This window comes from Venturia canescens, chromosome 1, assembly GCF_019457755.1.
Source record: "Venturia canescens isolate UGA chromosome 1, ASM1945775v1, whole genome shotgun sequence".
Classification (NCBI taxonomy): Eukaryota; Metazoa; Arthropoda; class Insecta; order Hymenoptera; family Ichneumonidae; genus Venturia; species Venturia canescens.
Window position 1 is genome coordinate 38,076,000 of NC_057421.1, and position 24,625 is coordinate 38,100,624.

Consider the following 24,625-nt stretch of genomic DNA (forward strand, 5'->3'; position numbering starts at 1 on the left):
TCCTGACGTGGATCTTTTTCATTCGTAACACAAGTATCTGAAGGACGAAAGTCGATTGTAAATTTCACGTGTGAAAATCGAGCACGACGAAATGTCGCTTTCGTCGTGGGGCAATTGCAGCTACGATCAGATGCTCTCGTATTACCTTATCGAGCTCATTCCAAATTCAATTACAACTAATTCCCTTCGACATCTGCAGAATCCCTCATGGAAAAAATGTACATATTTTCGAATGTTTTTTATAAACGGGTACACGAAACAGGCACTTTGAATGTTTCATGCTGTCACAATATTCGCTGCTGTTTTAGAAAACGCCAAATTATTATTTCTCGTAAATTGTACGACAAAATTACCAAAAATGAATGTTCAATGTTTACAAAATGTACTTGGAACATAGTCGTAGTAATAGCATATTACTTTTAAAAAACACGTTCAATACAACGAAATTGACATTCACAAGAATCTATGAATTGTACATTTGCATATAAAAAGTTTACTGCTGGAAATGTTATTTTTAGTTCTCCGCGATTTCCGAGGCCTTCCGATTTCGTGAAAGAATAAAGTCACCACGGATCTCATGGACCAGTCAAAATGCTACTTCAGTCAAATAAATCACAGTTACGTACAAAATTGGAATAAAATATCTCCGAGAATAAGGGAGCACATATCCGGGGGTGAGAACGCGATCTTTTGATTCTGATTGAATTGATTTTGATTATTCCACTTTAGTGTTTTTATTCATTTCGAATGTATCGCCAAAAAGTTTTTTTCTTCGAAATACGATTAACTGATAAAAATAAATGGGAAAGACTGTGAGCCTAAAAGGGAAGAAAATAAACTCTGCTATTTTTGTCTCATACAACGACCTGAAATTATTACAAGTAACGAGTGGTTTGTGCAAAGGGTGAGATTTCAAGGCGTCACTTATTTTACTCGAACGTAAACTCACATTGTTTTTAACTTCCAAAAATGCAACGGTTTCTCTCGCTCGGTATCTCTCAGGTTCGATGTACAACGGTCGAGAGTTTAGCGACTCCCAATACTCGTGTCACGTACTCAGAATCTACACGTATGGACAAATATCAACAACTTCATGAGCTTGAAGAGCATGCAAGAAGGCCTCAGGACCCCGGTGACCGAGCCAATTATCTGTAAAAGAAAAAAAAAGCGTGGAGCACGTGATTGGATACAGAAGTTCCTCCCACAATTGTACGATCTTCGGCTTTTCCTTTGCAAAGACAGATCCAGACTTAAGGAAGTTGAGGCTGTACAGTCATTTTTTTTACCCAAAAGTGATGGCCTGTACCTTTCAAAAGTTAGGCCAGTTTACAGTTTGGCAATGTTGTGTATACACTTTAAAGAAAAGTTGGAGAAAAAAACTGCAGGGAAAACAGATTATTATTAATATAATCTCAGCAAATCTCCTAATAAATCTGAAAAAAATTGACATTATTCGGCAAGCCTTGCTTATGTTGCCCAAAAAATTTCATATTTTTAGCATCATTTTTAACGGAGATATCACTGAATGTGTCTTGACTTCCATAAGATTACATGCTATTTGGCCCAAATTGTTATTGATTTTTCTCAGCAACGACGCTCCTAAACTGTCTGAAAATTTAACTGATTTTTTTTTACACTTCACTTTATAAAATGCAATCGGTTTAAAGGCGGTGACATCATTTTCATTCTAATGCCTCAACTTCCTTAACGAGTGTAACTGCGTCTGAGGTGGAATCGACATTTACGCTCCGATTGAAACTGAGAGCTCGCGAATACTGCTTTCGAAAACAAATTCCACGTTGATTTATTCGCATGGAATTCAACACGAATATATAAATGATCATTTGCGGTGCTGGTTGGAATAAAATTCCTTAAATTTGAATGAAAAATTAAGGTGAATTATTTTTGGCAACTCTTACGTCCATGTTTCATTTAAAAATGTTATTCTTACGCGAGTGAAATGTCAGTCACGTGGTGGCGTTCATGAAACTATTCATTCTACATTCGCATACGCGCGGATGAACGTTTTTACATAGAAATACACGTTCGTATATGAAATAGTGAAACTACGCCATCGCTGTTTTCCCGACGCGAAAAAATTACGTATGCCCCAGCTCATTTGTCTCCGTTCATATCTCTGTTGTATCCCATCCTCATTTTCGCTTCCCGTTGTATTCAGCGAAACGTTACAGTTCTATTAATCTCGGCTGTCGTGGTTCGTACTCTTTTTTTTTTTCCAGCGTCTCGATCCGTTCTCGAAGCAAATATTTGAACGATTCTTTCCTGGCTTCTCCAAGACCAATTTCATTGAGAAAACCATTCGATTCACAGCTGCTACGGTACGGTTCATTTGGAAGAAAAAACCTTAATTAAAAATGATTTCTGCTATGGTATCCGAGGTACAAACACATTTTAAAGCATCGAGTCCAATATGAAGCAGCTGCAGAAAAGGTTAAAAAGAATAATAATAATTGAAAGAAAAATTGGAAGGGGGAAGGTAAAAAAAACGGAAAAATTGAAGAAGAGAAAATAAAAATGAAGGGAAAAATGTAAAAGCCCTTGAGGGCACGTTGAAAAACAATGAATAACTCTCACCAACCAATTTCCCACCAAACTTTCGAACGAAGATTCATTTAGCCGCTCCCACACGAGGGAATGAATTAATTCATTTGAGAGATAAGATTTTACGATGATTATTATAATTATGAAAATTTGTCATTATTATCACCTCGGATGAATGGGATACTGAGAGGAGTCTATAGTTGGGGGTAGACGCGCGCTCTATCGCTGGCGGGTGGTGGTCCAATGCTTGATGGACGTTAGAGTGCATCAGTCGAGTGTGAGCGTTCAAACCAGACGAGCGTGTCCCCCGAGCTCGCAGCTGTTCCGAGCGCACGTTTCACGCGTATATTTCTCCCCTCGGTCCTTCCCAACGACCGTTACACGCTGGTTCAACCAAAATCGACGATCATTCTTAGTTCAACAGGCGCGGGGGCAATCGATGTAATATAAGTGAAACGAAAACTTGAGTAAGGTTTATGGAAAAATCGTTATTTGAAAGGCGATTAAACCCGAATCCATTCACCCCCAAAAACTGTCAAAATTTCAATTCGCATAATCGGAATCATTAGCTGTGCTAGTGGAATGAGTTTTGTTTCAAAAAAATTCATCAAAACCCTCCCAACATCGAGAGAATCGAAGCAAACTATTGTTGCTGCTTAAATTATACGTAATCGAAAAATAACGGTTAAAGCGATCACAAAAATGACAAACATAACGGATTCTAACAATAGTGAAAACGTTCGATCATGATAAACGAACGTCGTTTGTCAAAAGGTCCAAATGGACCGTGAGAAAATATTTCCTCCCAACGTGCGATGAAATCCCGAAAAAATTTTCGACGCGAACAAACCAATTTTATTCAGACAAAGCAATAAAAAATCTAGCCTGAGCGCGTGGGTGGTAAGCTGCGAGGGTTAAATTCCAATAAAGGCATTTATCAAATCGCTAGAATACCGGAACTTTTTCAACCGCTCAAACGAAGTTAAAAAAACGTCAATAAATAATGTATTAAACTGTTGCGGATGATGGACTACGTCAGAAAAAATGATGGATCTCGACGCGATAAAGAAAAAACGATCGTGTCGACAACAGTAAAAAAAATGTACTTTCAATGCAAAAATTAAACGAAAAGTCAAAATATCTAAATAACTTAAATTAAAAAAAAATGTGAATGAACTTCGAGAGTGAGTGAAAGTTTGAGGAAAGTATTGATAAACAATTTCGATCAGCCAGCACGAAAACTTTATCCATTCGCGTGGCTCTATGTGGGTGTACGCACTTCTGTGCTGCTGGTTCCATCGACTCTGACCCTTTTGTCGGATAACAGAGAACAATATATTTGTAGCAAACTCGAAAATCCAATTACGAAGCTCGACTTGGCGTCTATAACAATTATCTATACGCGCCGGAGGTTGCGGGTCGTAAGTAACCTTGATTATCTTCTCTACACATGCTGTCTACATATCTTATACGATAAAGATTGAACGACAGGATGCTTACTCCGTCTAATGAAATATCCTTGACCTCACCTGACCGGTATTAAGCAAAGTGCCTACTTTCTTTATTCGCACGATCATGTACTTCTTCCCGATCCCTCATTTCATTTATTTAAGTGACTCTACTTTGTTATCGCACGACTAAATCCAACAGGTGCCTCATACGTGTGCGCGAAAACAAGATTTCGGGCCATTGAACCGCTCGTTTGAAATTTTTAAGACTTTATTTAAAGCTTTTTTTAAGATTTTTCATAGAAATTTTTAAGGATTTAAGAAAAATAGTTTATTCACGGAAATATCTACTATTTTTGTAGTGTCAATCGACAGACGGTATTTACGTGATTTTGGTATATCGGAAATGCGCAAGTAAGTGAAAACCCTTTCGATCTTCCGCAGGATATACGGCCCTTTAAATTATTCACAGTAACAATCCTCTTCGTTCTCAGACCTATAAATCTTTTCGTCCTGAAAATAAACTATGTCAGCAGGGGAAAAAAATAGCTGAAGAGTTTTACGGTGCACTCCGAGGTGCACTCGTCCGATTTTCAACGGGGTAATTGGGTAATCTATCAAAAAGTTTCTACCGAGGCCCATCAATTTTTAACTCCATAAAAAAACTCTTTTTTGCTGATGAAAATTTTCGTACGTTCTGAAAGCTTCGTCTCATCATCGTGCAGCAGATTAATTCGCATAACAATTTACTGGCAAATATACAGGTGGGCCCGTTTACCGATCACGCCATCGGGAAAGTATGGATCGATTTTGATCACTGTGCGAACGTTTTATGAACGATTCTTAGGCAAAAAGTCCATTAGATTTTACTATCCATCATACTTTTATTAAAAATTTATAGCTTTAAAGGTAAATCTAACAATTTTTTTATTTTTCATATACGTCAAAAACATCATCCTTCTTATGTCCTTCGTATGTCTGAATACGCACACTTGACGCTCTTGTTGTGTTCATTCGCATGGACAATTGGGTATTACGACAGAAAAGCAAAGTCTCGTGGATTCCTTCATGTAAATTACATATAAACGAAGTTAAATGCTCACCGTGTACCTCACCTCTTTGTGCCTTTGATCTATCATAATATGTACTTTAATGCACAATTGACAAATTTACATATATATTAAACCATCGAAATGCAACGCATTATCGGGTTGCGTTGAAACTCTATTATTCTCAAATAAATATTAAACACGAGCCTAACGCGTTCTCTTGTAGAAAAATATTCGTGGGTTAATGAATAATTAGCGAATTTGATCAATGAAAAAAATGTAAATTGCAGCAAATCAGTCTGAAATTTAAAATAAAGAATGCACTAATTTCTAACGATTAAGGTAGTTCATACACGAAACGATTCTCTTAAGAAAGTCTTGAAATTTACACAGAGTTTGAATGACCAGTCGACTGACACCACATCAAATTTTAAAGGTTTCATCTTATTGGTTATTGAGATAAACGTGCTTAAATATGAAAAAAAATACGCAGGGTTATAGGGACTAGCGTAAAAAATCGTTTATCTTTGAATGAAAAAGTGCACAATCACAATGAAGGTCTGGGAAAAAAATCGAGACGATTGTGTTACTACTAATAAAGATATATTATGTTAAAGATTGAGCGAAATTGGTAATGAGCACTCGTATAACCTCACAATTGCTTACTTCAGCATTTTGTTTTTATCTGGCTTGACCCATTCCTGTCATAGCCTTCTGTTTTTTTATTAATATTTTTTTCTTGACTCTCTTTGCGCTCTCTAATACAATTTTTTACATGAAAAACTATAGTATTTTCATCAGGGACAAATGAAATTTTGGGTTCAGTCAGTGATGGATCCCCGATTAATTAATGGCTTGTAATTTCATTCGCCAAAAGATAAGTTGAAAAAACTTATTTACAATTTTGAATTAAGAATTCTGACATTAATTTATAGTGATTATATCTTTAATTAGGAAGTAAATATCGACCCAATTTAGACGCCCTTGAAATACGATCCTTCGGGCATAATCTACCTTAAATAAAAATCTTCCCACGAAAAAAAGCGGTGTGCACACCGTCGAATTACGAGATTTCGTTTGTTTTCATTCTCGTCTGATAATCAGCCTTCCATGCAGCTATTCTAAACACAATTCCTGATGGCTTACTCAGATGACAGCCAAGTCTGTCACTTGACAGATATGATTGAATAATTCTGAAAACAGTGATACAAGAGCGCACCTGAACTAATTTTCCTATAAATCTGATTTGCTTTCCAATCAGTATAGAATCAAATTTATCGCTGCGCGAGACCACAAAAATATTCAACTAATTACATTGACCATTTTATCATCGTCAAGTTTCTGACAGTTTCCGTCTGCCTCAAGCATTATTATAAAACGAGTAGGAGTTGGTAAACTATCCAGTGTGGAGGATCGCGAGGTCAAGTGTCAAGGTTGTAGGAAGAATAATGGGCGCAGTAGTACCCGAGACGAGTAGCCTCCGGTGCAAAAAGGAAGATGAATAATCATTTTAAAAAATTTTTTGGCTTAATAATGAATCTTTTTTGCTTGCTCCTCGAGATTATACATTGATATAAAAAGTAGACTGTGAATAAAGTTGAGCGTTGAAATCTGCGCGTTAATACAATGTTTTTTTTTTTTCGCAAACGTTCCGCTATATCCCTGTCTTCTCGGGTGAGCGATGAAACGAACCATCAACCCTCACCGCGAGGGAATAATAGAGATTTTGATAATGTCGAAGTGGTTTTCTTCAAGGGACCACAACCTCGTACGCATCATAATCGTCAGTGCGTGGGTCTCGACATGAGCGCGCGCGCGCTCGTCTTGCGAAAAAATCTGTAGATATATTATCCTCTCACGAATCACGAGACATCGTTTCACTTTTCCAACCTCTTTTTCCCCGCCAATGTTCTCCGAGTTTGCTTACTCTCGTTTGTTTTTATATGGCAAACTCGTATTATCTCAAGGAAACGAAAGCAGCTGCCGGTGATATTATCCGCTTTTGTACAGCCGAGACTACATTATTGGATTTCGTGGCTGAAAATACTCGATTAATGAAAAATGCAATTTCTATATTTTTTCTGCAATCATCCATGATGAGCTTCATTTCGTTCTGACATTTCTCATTGCATCACACATTTTCGAACGTCTGCGGTGCTCCATTTTCCAAAATTTCATGGCAAATCGTTCGAAGGAGTAAAAATGCGATTTTTCTGAAATATAAAAATTAAAAAAATGAGTTTACCCGAGTGCTTTGTAACCAGGAGCATGAAAACAAAATTTGAAAAAATTCATCAAAATCGACTTGATCATTTGTCGCGCTGCTCGATGACAGTCATCATCAACCATCGTTGCAGAGAAAATTTGGCTACAGCATTGTACCGTTGAGTCGAAACCACATTGCACAGTTTTGAGACAGCTGACTGAATTCTCTTCACGTACGAACCGTACAGATTTCACCGAAACTTCAATTAAGCGTATCGAAAGCGGTCTCTAAATTTGCAAAAATTTTTAGAATCGCAGTAACGAAAAATATCGATCGAAATGCTTAACGTAAACACCAGCCGAATCGCTAATAACTTTGACCAATCGTCCATTAACGTGAAATATTTATCATGGATCGTTCTCATAATTGAGATATTTTTTTCCTGATGATGAAAAAAGAAATAATAAAAAAAAAATAAATAAAAAAAAAAATAAAAAAAAAAATAACGAGATCAATACGTGATGTGCCGGCGTTTTCAACGGTCGCCCGCACATTGAGAAAGAAAATACGATAATCGTCGGAGGCGATGATGTCGACGATGTGGACCACGAAAACGATAACGACAGAGATCGTCTCCAACAGCTCGTTCGTCAAGTGATTAATTGCCCGACGAGTGTGCGAGAAAAACCGTTCAAGACCTACGCATCGTGACCAGATGTTGGCTATATATGTTCGATTCTTCTTATGACTGAGAGAAGTATTTAGTCGGTAGACGTTTTCCAATTTCGAACTTTCAGATATCCTCGTGGCCGATCACATCAACACTTTACCTTCCAAGTTAATTTTCAACTTCATTTCTGTGGACTTCGACATAAAATTCTTCTTCATTTTAAACTTGGCTGTGGTAACTTTATGTCGTAGTATTTTGTTCGTTTTTAAGAAAATGCATTCGATTAATCGCATTTTAAAAGATAAAGTAGACGTCGATTGAGATTCTTCACCATAATAAATGCACAATGAAATTTTGCATCCTTGAACAATAGGGTGGCCCTTAATATGGGTAAAAAAAAAAAAATTGATCGCGCCGCCCCCCAAAACGGTTCCAAATGATAAAAAAAAAATCTACGCAAAGCCGTAGCTATGTCCGGTAAGAGGAAGACGTGCCTGTGTAAGCATGAATTTGGATTCAAATATCAATTTTTCTGCATGATTTAGTAATTTTTAAAAATGTTGTATTTCAGTGAAAAATGGTCGTATCGAGGTCTAAAAAAACGCATTTTGAAGCTTCAAGTTTCTATTTTCAAGATCTTATGACGAAAAAAATGCAGAGCTACATGTTCTGCGCAATTTTGAGAAAAAGTGCGAGAAAAAAATTTGCAAATTTTTATGCTTTTTTATCAATTCCACAAGCGTAGATTTATTTTTTCCAACTAAGCCATGGTATGGACCGGATAGCTGGTTTATTAAGCTTCAATTTGCTTTTTTAAAAACTTCGGTAGGACCATTTTTTGCTGAGATGTTGAACTTTGAATTGAGAAGAACTCTTTTGTCTTTGATCGACGATATCTCGGCAACCAATGGTCGCACAGGAAATTCAAGGGCAGTTCTGAAAACTAGAATAAATGTCCTACAAGATTCAGTTGCGATCTTGAAGATGAAATTTTTCTTTCATCCTTGTCGTGAATAAAAAAAAATAGAATAAAAAAGTAATTTATGGTTTTTCAGAAAGTCAATAGCCAAATTTCAAATAATCATGAAATGACTGATGTTGAGTATGCCATTTACAGCTGAATGTACCCCCAAAAACCCTGCGAAGTTACATTTCGATCTAACCAATCGTTACTTCGTTGCAACCGATCAAACATTAATCAAATTTGAGGGTCACGTTTTTTACGTTAAACGAGTCATGATCATGACAAAAATGAAAAAAAAAATTTCTAAGTTTTTTCTACATTTTTCCCATAAATAAGGTTGAAATATACAAAAAAAAAATTCCGAAAGTTTTTGATGAAAATTGATTTTTTTTCTTAAGGCTTCCACATTGAGGGCTTCTGAAAAACCATAAATTACCTGTTTTTTTCTATTTTTTTAAATTCACGACAAGGATGGAATGAAAAATTCATCTTCAAGATTGCAACGGAACCTCGTAGGGCATTCATTCCAGTTTTCAGAACTGCCCTTGAATTTTCTGTGCGACCATTGGTTGCCGAGATATCGTCGATCAAAGACAAAAGAGTTCTTCATTCAAAGTTCAACGTTTCAGCAAAAAATGGTCCTATACCCAAGTTTTAAAAAAAGCAAATTAAAGCTTAATAAACCAGTTATCCGGTTCATACCATGGCTTAGTTGAAAAAAATTAATCTTCGCTTATGGAATTGATAAAAAAGCATAAAAATATGCTGTTTTTTTCTCGCACTTTTTCTCAAAATTGCGCAGAACATGTAGTTCTGCATTTTTTTCGTCATAAGATCTTGAAATTAGAAACTTGAAGCTTCAAAATGCGTTTTTTTTAGACCTCGATACGACCATTTTTCACTGAAATACAACATTTAAAAAAATTACTAAATCATGCAGAAAAATTGATATTTAAAATCCAAGTTCATGCTTACAGGCACGTCTTCCTTTTACCGGACATAGCTACGGCTTTGCGTAGATTTTTTTTTTTTATCATTTGGAACCGTTTTGGGGGGCGGCGCGATCAATTTTTTTTCTTACCCATATTAAGGGCCACCCTATTGAACAATTTTTCAACGCCTTGTCAAGTGTATTTGATTCGATGGATCTTTCAAAATAAAACTAGCACACAAAGTTCTCACTGCATAGGTCTCGAATCGTTTATCAATTCGACATGTTTTGTAACTTTGTTCGAGAATGCAGGGAGAAAAGTAAATAAATCATTATTCTGGACGTGCCCAACTCATTGCAGTTTGCTGATGAGCTGGACTTTTGAAACGAGGATAAATGCTTTACAAGGTCGTCGTGACGACGAAATGACAATGTTATCTGGGACGCACGGTGCACCGGTCGCCTCCTCTGCTCCAGAAATTTAAAGACCACCAACTACATAGCAGGCACTATGTATTCATCTTATTTTCCGCGAGTAACATAGCAAGAATACAAATAGAATAAAAAGACAAAATTCAATCGACTGATAATGAAGTGCAATAAATTGTGTGAAGTGACTGCATTCACTACAATGCCTTTTAAGGAAGTTCACGCGAATCTAATGGAAATCGAAAATTCCAACTTTAAGATGATGGATCAGTCGGTAATCACACCTCGAATTTTTGAAATTGAAACTCTTTGACATCGTTCGTCCGATTAAAATAATAAAAATGTTATCGTACGCAGCAAGATCGCAAAAATCCGATGACATTTTTATTTTTTCGATCAGACGAACGATATGTGGAAAAATTTCCTTTTTTCAAAATTTGCAGCTATCTCTCTCGGACTCACGGTTGTGATTACCGACTGATCCATCATCTTAAGAGTTGAAAATCACATTTTTTAAAGGGTTGTACATAGACTCTTGTGGCAGGCACACTTCCTGGGGGACCATTTGGATTTCATGAAATAGGATTCTCCCAACTTTAAAAAGCCAAAAACGAGAATAAGAAAATAAAATGGGGTTTTAGATATCAATGATGTCTCGAGAAAGCCTTGTTACCGCTGAAAATAACTTGGGAATGGAAAAAGAAAAACACTTATTTGAGGATAGCGAGTAATAACGACACAAACGGTGGAAGGTTTGATAACACCATGAGCCAGCTGGTTTAAAATAGAGATATGCATATACGCATATAAATAAAAAATGGCTGTTGTCAACATTTGTTTGACGATTTTAGTACGAAAGTATTTTAACCGTTATCATTATATTAAAAATTGATCAATTTCAACAAATAAGTTACACATAATTTTAATAATTGCGAGAATAGATTTTATTCGTTTCTTTGATCAGCAAAAGAGGAAAAAGTTTAGATGCTTTTTTGAATCACAAGTAACGCATGATCTCCCTTAAGGACGTTGGAAATAAAAAGAAAAATTTTCAATTTTGAACATGTTTTGCAGTGTTGAACCTAAACGAACGCTAAATATTTTATTAGAAGAATATTCGATTGTTTTGTTAGCTAGCAATCCTTCAACTGTCAAAAAAAAAAAAAATAACCGGAGCTGCCCAAGTCTAATTGTTAATACAAATGAAAATGTCCGTTAAACGAGATAAAAAGTGTTCGACTATCTTTTATTCAATTAGAAATTATCCTTTGATGTAAGATCCGTTTTGCCTCTGATCCCAATTGAGCCGGATGAAATATTTTTTAATATTTTTTAAATCCGCATCCTTTGCTGTTAGTTCACCGCAATCGAATCTTCAACAATGAGATTTTTGCTGCTGAGAATCGACGTTAAAGTTTTCCGTATGCATATCTGCAACCTACATAAATAGTGCAAAAGTTTGTTCGTACTTGATGATGATTCAAACTTCCTTCGCAACGTGATTATAATACTCTGTCTCCAGTGAACTGAGGCAATCTCCACGCACAAACGCAAAAATATGGCCGACACGAGCGAAACATATGACGGCCTCGCGGTATCACAGTCCATAAACTTTTCCAGACGAAAAGCTGTGGAACAACTATCCAGACATTTGTTGATGTGTCTTTTATCTCGCTTAAACTTTTTTCCCTTCATTTTCTTCAACTTTTTTCCCAGAGTTTTCGTGAGAATGATTTCTCCTTTATTCAGGTTTCTGAATGTACGCACGATTTTTCATGCCACATTTTGTCATCGTGTAAGTGATTCTCCACAGAGAGAGAAAGAAAAAATCGCTTCGATGTTTGAATGAATCGAGATTTTTTGGAATTTGGCTTTTTCGTTATTGAAAAAACAAAAGTCGAAGGAAACAGCAGTGCGATGGGTGGGCGATAAGAACGAATGTTTCGGTGATTGTTTGGCCTTTGTGTTCGAACTCCGTCTTTTACGAAGCGACTGAGAGATTTCCTAGGACTAATCCGTATAAGAGCCGGATTATACGAGGACTGAAATGCTGCGTGGGCGGAGCACATAATTTCAGCTCAGAACACTCTTACTGCTCATGAAACACTTGTAGCCATTATTCATTCAATTATATTGATACACCACCTAATATGAATGCTTATTGAACGTTTTGAGATCACTTCAATACTGATCGGAAGTATAAAACAAATGATTCAATATCGAATTATGGAATATTATTTATTAATTTTCCATGCATCAGCACTTTCTCGCTAGATGTTTCCACCTCCATGTTCCCAAGAGACTCCGAAGAGTCTTTTAGACCGTCACTTTTTCCTAATCCACTACACAGCATACCAGTAAAGGCTCTTTTTATTATTTGAATCAATTTTTTATTTTACGTACTTCGCTTTCCACGAAATTTCCAATTAAATAACAATAATGAGAATAAAAATAATTATATTTATGATCTGTCAAGGACGAGGAAGCTGATTCATCTTTTTTTTCAATCTCCGTAATGATTTAGTTCAAATTTGGTTCAATTTCGAGTGAATTTCGATAAATTAAATCCTAATTATCGAATATCGCAATGAGAATAAAAACAATTATTATCAAGAACGAAGAAGCTGATTCATTTTCTTTTTTTTTTTTTAATCTCCATAATTTAGAAATGCAAATGAGATTTTTTCCAGCTTGAATAATATCAGAAACCTTAAAAATTCCAGTAATTTTTGTTCAATTTCGAGTGAATTTCGATAAATTGAATCCTAATTATCGAATATCACAATGAAGTCCGATTTTGGAACTCCGAAGTATGGGAATGTCCTGAGGTACATCCGAGGACATGCTGATATGAACTCATGTATAATTTTCGATTGATATTCCGAGAGTTTGCATTCGGCAAACAGAACTGTGAATCAGTAAAGAAACTTTGTACTACTATCCGTCAGTGTTGACGAATCACGTAGAACATAGTATTCGTATGTACAATTTCCGGGATAGTTAGCAGAGACTTGCGGTGACCTGGAAGTTTATGACGATCATAAAAATGTTCACGAATAAATAGCCTGTCAGAATACGGTATTCGCATATCCAGTCTTCCGTTCGATCTTCCCGAGTTATTTAGTTTTCTACGTGAATTGTGTAGTCTACGAAAATGAGCATTGACAGAGCAGTCTGAAAACATTTTTATCACCAGTTTTTTTTTCAACCCTGACGCGATGGGAAGCTATTTTTTTCAAAAGAGTTTCCGACCTGTGAAAGCCTGCAGACTCCATTAAGAATTCATTTTCATCAATTTTCAATTCTTACTCAAAACCGACAACGTTTTTTAATAGCTTTAGCGACTCTACGATCGGTATATCGATTATAAACGGCTAAAAATCATGAGGGGACTCTCAAGGATGAAAACGCTTTTTCAATTGTGAAAAAGTGGAACCTTTTATTTGGGATAAAAATACTCTAGTCCACTTACGAATGCGTGGGTGGTGTCCAGAAAAAACCGGAGAGAGAGAGAGAGAGAGAGAGAGAGAGAATCATCCATTTGGAATATTAACGCCAGGGGACTTTCTATCAGCCATTTAAAATTGTTTGGTCATTCATTAATTAGTTCTACAGCAATAATTTTTCACAAAGTTTCGCGAAATTTCTCCCCATCCTCTCTTGAAAGTCAAGAAAGAACATGAACGAGATGGAGGATTAATTAAATAATAAGTTGGCTAATGAACAGGATGCAGAATAACCTTTAATCATTCGTTGAAGGTATACACTAATTGATAAATCTGTTCGAGTTATTATTAATCAATCGTTACATAATTATTTCCATTCAAAATCTCATTCGAATCTATCGAAGTTTCAGAGCCATGTTCAATTCGTACTGATGTCGAAATGATGGAATTTTCATTTATCGTGATTAAGGTAGTTCATGCACGAAACGATTCTCTTAAGAAAGTCTTGAAATTTACACAGAGTTTAAATGGCCAGTCGACTGACACCATATCAAATTTTAAAGGGTTCATCTTATTGGTTATTGAGATAAACGTGCTTAAATATGAAAAAAAATACACAGGGTTATAGGGACTAGCGTAAAAAATCGTTTATCTTTGAATGAAAAAGTGTACAATTACAATATGAAGGTCTGGGAAAAAAATCGAGACGATTGTGTTACTACTAATAAAGATATATTATGTTAAAGATTGAACGAAATTGGTAATGAGCACTCGTGTAACCTCACAATTGCTTATTTCAGCATTTTGTGTTTTTCTGGCTTGGCCAATTCCTGTCATAGCCTTCTGTTTTTTTATTAATATTTTTTTCTTGACTCTCTTTGCGCTCTCCAATACAATTTTTTATATGAAAAACTATAGTATTTTCATCAGGGACAAATGAAATTTTGGGTTCAGTCAGTGATGGATCCCCGATTAATTAATAGCTTGTAATTTCATTCGCCAAAAGATAAGTTGAAAAAATTTATTTACAATTTTGAATTAAGAATTCTGACATTAATTTATAGTGGTTATATCTTTAATTAGGAAGTAAAAATCGACCTAATTTAGACACCTATAAAATACATTCCTTTCGGCATAATCTACCTTAAATACTGTTTTCTTCAAAACTCTCATGATCTCATAACTGCGAACTCGAAATATCCCTAGAAAGATATATTTCGCATAAAACGCAAATTAAGGTATTATAGTGCTGGTTTGCACAGCAGTTAAGAGGCAGGCAATGCTTATCCGGAAGGAAAAAAGTACGGTTGAGTTGAGACCGTTGTATTTACAAAACATGAAGAGATTTAAATGCACGCGAGAGTCTCGCGGATCTCTATTCTTGAATTGGGTTGTACACACAATATGACAAAAATTTCTTCTCTTCTTACGTTACGCGAGCGTGACAGCCGAGCAGCGGATGACAACCTTTTGGAACAAGAGGATGAGAAAAATACCGAGGGAAATGCGATGCTCCCACGTTATGTATACATAAATATAAAGGAATTCTTTTATATTGTAGTTAAAGTATGAAACAATTACGCACTCACAAATTGTATGCTCAATATTATGTAAAATGATTTCCTTAAGTTTGAAAACTACAGGAAACCCTTAAATACGACCATTGTATATTTCAGTGTTTTATACGATCTCAAAAGTGAACTGCTTCATCATTTTTTCATGTATTTTCGAGGCAGATCGCCCTAAACGTTTTCAATTGTCCAGGAAAAATTAATCCTTAATTGTCAACTCGAAAACATTTCTGAAAACGGAGCAGCAATTTCCACCGTGCCACAGAAGTAATCGTAATCATGAAAATTTTACTGTTTTTTTCAGGCAGGGTTATTGATCGAGGAAAATTTGACTCTATTATAGAGAGAGTTTTTATCAAAAAATATTAAAAATTCCTTTTCCGACTGAGAAAGAGTCCATTTTAAATGATGTTTTTTGTCTCTTCAAAAATGTTGAGCTTTCAAATACGTAACACACGAGCGGAAGTAAAAGTTTCTTGGCCGAAAGATCACCTCTTCAACCCGACGAGTATAACATGCTCGCGACCCAAAGTCTCGTTAAACATTGAAACGGCCTTTTCGGAGGGTGAATAGATCGAGGCAGGGGCGACAGTTTTATATACGTATACAAGAAAACGAGAGCATTGGCCTAACTGCACATTCTGAACTTCAGGTGTGTGGTGTGTCGTACGCTACTGATCCCCTTGAGATTGTTCGCCCATGCTCCGCGTCGTCAACAGAAACCCTTAAGCCTGACTGCTTGCGTGTCTGTTGTTACTTTACGTGATAAAACATTTAAAAAAAAAAATAAATAAAAAAAACCAAGAGAGGTGACGCCTTTCAGCTCCTTTTTTTATTCTTGATTTTCCTCGAACGACGTAAATCACTTATTTTCTTAGCGATGAAAAACATTAACAATATTTGCTGTGGAATTCAAGTTTCAGGCAGAGCCCAACTAATTTTCGAATCGGTAGCTTAAGGAAGTTGAGGCATTAGAATGAAAATGATGTCATCGCTTTTAAACCGATTGCATTTTATAAAGTGAAAAGAAATGAGTTAAATTTTCAGACAGTTTAGGAGCGGCGTTGCTGAGAAAAATCAATAACAATTTGGGCCAAATAACGTGTAACCTTATAGAAGTCAAGACAGATTCAGTGATATCTCCGTTAAAAATGATGCTAAAAATTTTTGGGCAACATGAGCAAGGCTTGCTGAGTAATGTCAATTTTTTCAGATTTATTAGGAGATTTGCTGAGATTATATTAATAATAATCTCTTTCCCGTGCAGTTATTTGAGGCCAGAATCGTCACCGTCCGTGTTTTCGACTGAGCTTTCACCAGTTTTTCGTCTTTTTTTCCCAACTCTTCTTTAAAGTGTATTGCCAAATTGTAAACTGGCCTAACTTTTGAAAGGTACAGGTCATAACTTTTGGGTAAAAAAAATGACTGTACGGCCTCATCTTTCTTAATTCCGGGCGGTTCATTCAGCGATGTTAAGAGAATGGATCAGTCGCTACACCCAACCGCGAGGCCGAGAGAGATAGCTGCAAATTTCGAAATCGAAATTCTCTGACACAGTTTGACCAATGAAAAAAAGGCTCTGTCAGCCTTCGCAGGACGATGGCAAAAATTGGCTGACAGAGCCTTTTTTTCATCGGTCGAACAGTCTCAAAGAATTTCGATTTCGAAAATTCCAAGCGAGGTTAGTCGCTGATCCATATTCTTAAGTCGATTGTTCGTGCCTCTGCACATTAAAAAAAAATGTTCATTGAGTTAAGCACTAATATCGTGGATCAAACTAATTTTTTTTTTTCGAAAAGGCCACTGATTTAGTTTACCCAAAAAAAAGAATAGTCGAATACTACATTTTCGTCCGACTGAATGAATTTTGTTCGATCAAAAAAGTTTTTTTTCTCAATGTAACGCCATTCTGCTAACATCACTCGACGCCCTTTTTCTCACACAGACAGACGCAGGTATAAAACATTGATTTTCTGTCAATCCTCGCACAAAAATGAGGTCTTCCTGTTATTTTTTTTATTAACCCCTACATGCATCGATATCTAGCTTGCATGACAATGATTCTACTCGAGGGATCGTTGCTCCTTCAACTTTGAGAAGTCGGGGTAGAGAAGGGCATCATGCTCCAATGGCAATAGTAATTATCATTCGCGAAACTCCACATAGAACCGCGTGTGTACCAGAAGACGTATTGTTACACTGCTGCTCGTTTATCCCTCCGTATTTACTCAAACGTGTATTTATATACGAACAATATGTAGGTATATCCACGAGCTGAGCTTGAGTGGACGACAAAGGATCTTGAATACATACTCCCATTAATTAAATATTGCATGATCAAAGCGCTGTTCGAGCCACTGGATCATTCCAATCAAAGCAAGAGTATAAAAACCAATTGTAGCGAAACAGGTGAAATTTCGAAGCGAATCATAATACATGAAATTGAGATTTCAATAAACAGAATTGAGTACGTTGTTTGGAGCGTTTAATTCGAACGCATATTCATGAACCTAAAAAAACGGGATATTTTCCATCAAAATGTTTCAAAGACTATGTTTTTTATAACAATCATCAAATTATGTGTGGTGATGGGAACGGAAAATCGTCGCTCAATCGTAAATAAACCGTTTAAACGAAAATAGCGTATTCGAATCTCTAATAAATTGTTGAAAAAGGCCCAATTTGGTATTATCTTTTAAACCTTTAAGATAAAAAGGTCGATTTCAACGTAAAAATCCCCGTCCTCAAGGTGGAACGGTACGATATATCAAAAGGAGAGATTTTGATGCAAATTGGTAGATACGTTCGAAAGTGTATAAACTATTTGCTCTCGAAATTTTAACGGGTTCGACCATACCGTTTCTGAGAAAATTGAATTAGTTTTTTACATTGGATCTTATGGAAAAGCGTAAAAACAATGAGAATAAACATTGAAAAACTATTGTTTAAAAAGCCACTTTTTGATGAAACGAGCACTAATATATAAATCAACTGTCAAGTTAACTCTCGCGAAATTTGCAGTGATTTTACCGTACCGTTTATCTGCAATGTGCAAAAGAAAATTGAAAACGAAACTTGTCTCTCTCTTCTGGCGGACATAGCTTCAATCGCGGCAACGTCGCATCGATCAACCCACTCTCGTATAGCTATATATAAACAGTGCCCTCTCGTGCTTGAGCAGAGCAGCCAACAGTCAAAAACTGAAACCACAACCCTGCATTGCTGCTGTCAAAGCAAATGTTTGGTATTTTGAAATATAAAACAAGAAGCTTTTCTTCGCCAAAATAAGGAACAGTATGGTTGGAATAGTCATTTTTTCGTCTAAAAGTACACTATTATCATTTTTTCATGTAAATTGAAAAGCAGAAACTAAAATCACGTGCAGTTGGTAAGAAGAGAGGCTTTCCACGTTAAAGCATAGGACTCACCGCCTGCCCTGCAAAAGAGTTACCATTCTACCTTAAAGACTGCTTCGTTGATTTTTATCGAGAAAATATCTCTCACATCCCCAGCTAAAGTTTTTTATATCTCGAAAAAACTTCTTTCCGAATTCATTTCTCGAATACTTTTCAAAGAACTGGAGAAGTCGATCGTCACGTCTTATAATTTTGGCACGATTTTAAATTGACGCAAAAAATTGAAAAAAAGCGAGAAATTCAAACGATTTTGATGCAGGGAATAATTGATTCGAGAGACTGAAAAAAATGGAATTTTCTACAAATGTTATTGGTTGTAATGAATCAGCAATTCCCATAACGTTGAACACGAGAAAAGTTCCAATGCATCCTGAAAACTATAGAACAACTGTAAGAACAAATGACAGTAATTTTGCTGAGAGAATCGTTGCAAATCATAGAACATGTAATTTAGCTGCCATTGTGAATGAACCAGAATATACTAAATTTCATTCCTCTGCAAATCCCCTTCAAACGTAACTTCATGCACGTGTGCGAGTGGCTCTGTGAGCGAGAAGGGCTCGTAAAAATTCAAACGACGTGACTAACGTTAACCACCCACAATCCGTGTGTAATCACTCGAATCGAGATGTAGGGATCTAAGAACGTAAACGTTCATGAGCGTTCCATCGAAGAAAATTGTATGTTGCTTTCATACATACAGATATGTAAGGATAAAGTTAAATGACCTTATACATATGGTTTCATAATGGGACACGAGAAGAATTGAGCCATTACGCGAAGTAATCGGAGTAGCGACGCAAGTGCGAACAAGCCACTGAGAAGTAACGAACTACAATTTGTCTCTTCGTCGTACCGTGAAACTTGACGTACAGAAGAATTGCGCCACCATATCAAATACAAAGACATTCCTTACCACGAATCGTACATATATTTTTATCTCAATTCGACAGATAATATATGATCATTCGTCAAAGTAGAAAATATCGTAAATTATTATAAAATCAAAATAAAAGCTGAACTCTCGTGTAAAAGTCAGAACAATTTTTTATTTTTAAAAATTACTTTTTCACGATTTTCCAAGGTTTCTCAGCGATTTATGCTGCGATACGCCAAAAAATCGTCGTTTTCGAAATTATTTGATGAACAAATTTTAAAAAATTTCTAAGTTATGAGCGTTCGAGTTATGACTGGGACAATTAACCAATGAAGTGTGTTCAGTTTCTTTATATTCTGGTTGATGTTGGTGATGAACTAGTTGGGCGATTGTAGAAAGGAACTCACAGAGACCCGTTTTTTGGATGAATTCAGCACGGAAACCATGGTAAATTCGTATTGAAAAAGTTCGAAGACAAGATAATTGGGGTTTCTCATTGATATGCATCCCCCTGCTATCTCTTTTTCTTTAGTTCATAATTGATCCGATGACAAATTCATGACTAATTTAAACTTTGGGAAACTCAGTTTCCATACCAGATTTGAATTCGTTATCTCATTTTTCAACTCAATCGTGCTCGAGAAATAGATCCTGCTCTTATGAATCGTGCAGATAAGCCTTCAAGTATTTTTTCGAGTGTAAAGCAGAATGGGTCGGAATTTTATCAAGCATTTTTCATATTTTCTACTGCTATGAATATTTTTTAGCTGAAACTTTAAAAACTCGCGTTCCCTTCCTGAAAACTTTTTTCCCCATTGCGAAGAGAGAATAAACTGGAGGAATTAAATTTGTTTTTTTTTTTTTTTCATTTTTCAATGACAAGAGGCTTTTGAAAAATATCGATATATTGCTTTTAACGAAAATGTAGAAGCGAAGTTTGGGTATTCTATTCAATTATTTAACTTAATAATTCATGAGTTATCAAAAAGAAAAGGAATCACCAATTCAAGGACAATTCGCAAGCGAAGAAAATGAACGTTGGCTGTGGACCCATAGGAAATAAAGTTACAACAATTTTCCCGGAATGATGAAAAAGTTGAAAAAAATGTTGGCCACTCTCTTGAGTATTCCATTGAAAGAATAATTGGGAATTTTATTTGTAATGGGAAAAAGGTTCGCAACGAGTGAAGCCCGAAGGCAAAGCTAATTATATAAAATAGTGGAAATTCACTGCTATTATTTTTTGAACACAATGAACTTTTCAACAGTTCATGTTCACGTGTAACCTAAATTATTCAAGCGCAAAAAAATAAAAAGTAATGACGTCAATTCGTCAGGATCGTTGGCCGTTCAAACGAAATTTTTCACCCACAAAAATCAAGCCAAAGTCCTGTTTGCAAGAAGGGAACTCAAGAATTCCGATACTTGGAGAAGAAACTTTCTCAAATGAGGAGACCCCGCTATCAGCCAAAGCACAGCTAATCCACTTGAGAATCCTCGACAAGAAGGGTAGAGTAGAGAAGCAAAAGGAAGGGAGAAAGAAAGAGAGACCAAGGATCTGAGCTTCGCTACAGGAAATCCAAGGAAGACAGTAACAAAAAGGCATTCAGAATAAAAACTCTGACGTTGGAAAAGTTATTCAGACAAAAGTTAGCGAACTGTTCGTAAATTCATAGTGACAATACTAAGAGGGATTAGAAAATTAGAACACACGTGCGCAGAGAACAAACGATCCTTACACAGGGTGTTTTCATGCAAATGATCAATGCCTTCTCGATCAAGAGGGATAATGAAACCTCGACTATTGTTCCGGTATGGATAATATCGTTCCATGTTGTACACGCGTATTCGTGAGAGGTAAACTGGTTCTATTCATGAAGGATCATGCTGATACACGTTGGCTTAATTTCCGATGCGTATATAGACTGAAGCGAAGTGGAGTGTCTTGAAAGAAACCATCGAGGATTGGCCCATTGAAAAAACGCGTTTTTATCAACATTTTATTTTCAAATTCGAGTCGATAAATACCTGGCACACGCTGAGTAGTTTTGTGATTAAAACAAGGAGTTTCGATGGCTTTTAATATCATTTTTATGGACGTCGAATATCGAGCAAAAACATCGATGAACCATTTTGACCATCTTTAGTTTTCGGCTAGGCATTTGTCTTGGATTTGTCACTTGGCTTCTCTCGTATGATTAGCTGTAATCACGGTGTAATGGGATCATTGACCACCACAGATCTGGCCCCCTGTCCTATGTACATTGTCCTCGATCGGTGGCGAGATGGTTGCTACCGAAATGAAAATTCTCTCTGGAAAAAATCTGGCGAGATTTCGTAGTTGTTTGGCCAGAAAAAGTACGCAATATCATATCAGAAGAGAATTACCAAGTAAATTGAAGTGGAGAAGGTAATAAAACTTGAAGGATGAAAGAAATGAAAGTAAAATTACAATTATAGCTCAATTTAATTAATACATCGAGGATATTCACCTCTTCGAGTTCACGTTGAACATATACACGAAGCCAAAAAAGAGACCTCTGGTTCGTGAACCCTTGTATAATCAGCGAAGTCAACGAAAGCAAAGCAAACAAAAAGTTCCTCCACGTGGGCGTATAACGAGAAAATAACGAGATATGATTCACGTTTTATGAGTTCAGACACAACAAATGTTACTTTTGTACCGGAAAAAAAAAAAAAAAAAAAAAACAGTGGATTGCATTGCAATGGACAATTACTTAATTAATCGAAAATTTAAGGAGTGTCCACACCGAGTTTTTTTTCTCCATAATCCATAGAAATTGGGGGTCGAGTTATTCTTCCATGATCATGAAAATGAGGATCCTCTAAGTAATTAGTATTCTCTGTATGTTCAACGGTTTTTTGGCCTCTCGAACAAGCCTCGGTCAAACAAGGACCGCTGTTGTCCCTGATTATCCTGATTATCATTCCAATATCGTATCTTTTATATATTTTTCCATTTTGGTGTAACATGGAATATGTAAGTCCAATAATATGTGATCATATTTGTTCCAGGATACTTATCCGTTGTATCCTCAAGATTCAAAGCGTGGCATATACAATGAAATTGGGTTCCTCGAGCCGGTATTTCTCATCGGTTGTTTGCTGGTGTCTCTAACATTGTTAACATCGATCTCGGGAGGCGAGGACGTTGTTGAACGTGGTTGAATCGTTTGCTCTTGGCTCTCAACGGGGATGAAACTTTAACGAGGATAACCAGCTGGGGCAGAACTTTGCCACAAGGATACAATTGAAATCGTTATCATCGAGCAACAAGAAATCTTCGAGGCCTGGGTTTCCTCTTGGTTGCAGAAATGCGCGGTGTGGCAACATAGAAAAACTTGCCTCCTTCGATAAAAACCGGTGGACAAGTTCCTCATCCAATTTATTTTTTATTCTATCATCGTATTTTTCTTTTTGCCTTTGCTCTCTGTTTACTCGGTCACATTAATTCGTCAGTAATTACTTCTCCGGTTACTTTATAACGAGTTTGAGAAAAGTTGCCGATTATACGGGAGGTTAAGAAAAAGAAAGTGACCGAGGGAGGCTGTGGAACGAGAAGAACTTACGTGCAAGGCAAATCCTCATCGTACTTGTCAACGTTGGCAAATATTTTCTCTGCAAACGTAGTAAATCTGGTGCATCGTGATAATTTCAAGATGACCTGACCCGATGTAGGAACGCAGATAGCAGCGAGGCGACGATCCCAAGATTCCGAGATCCGAAGGACGAGAAATAGATATTCATCGAAAGAACGATAGACGGAGAAGGGAAGAGATAGAAAAAGGATCGATAACGGCCTACACAGAGATAAAGCAAAAGAGCAGCAGAGAGAGGCGAGTGTGCAAAAGTGGGAGGAGGAGGGAAGGCCATCGAAAGTAATTCCGTCAAAATGAATTCGTCGTATCTTCTTGGCGAGGACGAAGAATGGGGACCTCGTTATTACTTCACTTACTACAGCCAGTTTGGTGATCGAAAAGGAGCTAGCGGGGTCGAGGTAAGCGGTTTTTTTATCGCTTTATACTTCAACCGTACTTTACGATGCTATTTTATTTTTTATCAACTCAACTTCACTAACCCTGGTTGTGATCAACCACGACTATTGAAAGGGGGACAGGGAAAAAATTTAATAATGCAGCTAGAAAATGGAAGAACTAGGAGAGGGAGGGATGAAAATATTTCACGTGCATAGAGAGTCTTCGAAGAGAGAAATTTTTGAATGGTCGACCGTTCATTTCACTGCACCCCAATGCCAGGTTCATAGAATGTATCCCAAGGTTTAAAGAGCTCACGCAAACGCTCATTCGAACTCCCCTGTTATTGCCACGTATCAAAAAGTGTATAGGTATGTATTCACACATACTTAGAGAGAAGCGTCCGATTTTAATTTGTCCACCCATGTGTGCTTCGTAATAATGGCAGTCCAAAAAATTGCTTCAATGTTGAATCGTCTGACGGGAACGTCGAATGTGTCTAAAATGAAAAAATACTTGAACCACCCCACTGGTTCTCTGCCCAACAGAGCATGAATCCCTTCAGCAGCAGGAAGCTTTTCAACTTAGCACTTTAGAGTTTGAGGAACAAAATGAAATTTTACTCCATCCCTTCGTGGTAAAATAATGCAATAAATCGCAAAACTAACAGAACCAAACGAATTTAAAAGCGTTTTCACAATATTGTGAAACACCTTGTGGATTTACTAACAAACGATCTCGGACAAACGCACAATTGTGACAGTACTCGAGGCAACTCATACCAAAAACTAAATTCTAAACAATTTTTATGCTCCATGCTAATTATGAGACGACCAACAAACAGAAAATAATAATATATTCGTCTATGACTGCGTGGTAGTTCTCGTGGTGCACGTCCTTGGCATATGCACAGGTACCGAATTACCACCCCTTCCTAATTACACACAAATGTACAGATAGGGTAAACACCAGAATTGCAGAACCTGTGACAAGAGTCTAGACATTTCGTCCCTAATTGCGCGATTCCGTAACAGTCGAACGCGCAGTCATATGCTCCCTCT

General features: G+C 36.6%; 1 protein-coding gene across 1 annotated transcript in view; it reads left to right on the forward strand.

Moving 5' to 3' along the window:
- The first annotated feature begins 2,851 nt into the window (after window positions 1-2,851).
- LOC122415274 (free fatty acid receptor 4-like) overlaps window positions 2,852-24,625 on the forward strand; it is a 43,433-nt gene continuing 21,659 nt past the window's right edge. Inside the window, exons 1-2 of the mRNA XM_043427289.1 lie at window positions 2,852-3,983; window positions 22,606-23,587. Of these exons, the coding sequence (XP_043283224.1) occupies window positions 23,483-23,587 (105 nt within the window). The 5' untranslated portion in view covers window positions 2,852-3,983; window positions 22,606-23,482. The remainder of the gene's footprint in view (window positions 3,984-22,605; window positions 23,588-24,625) is intronic.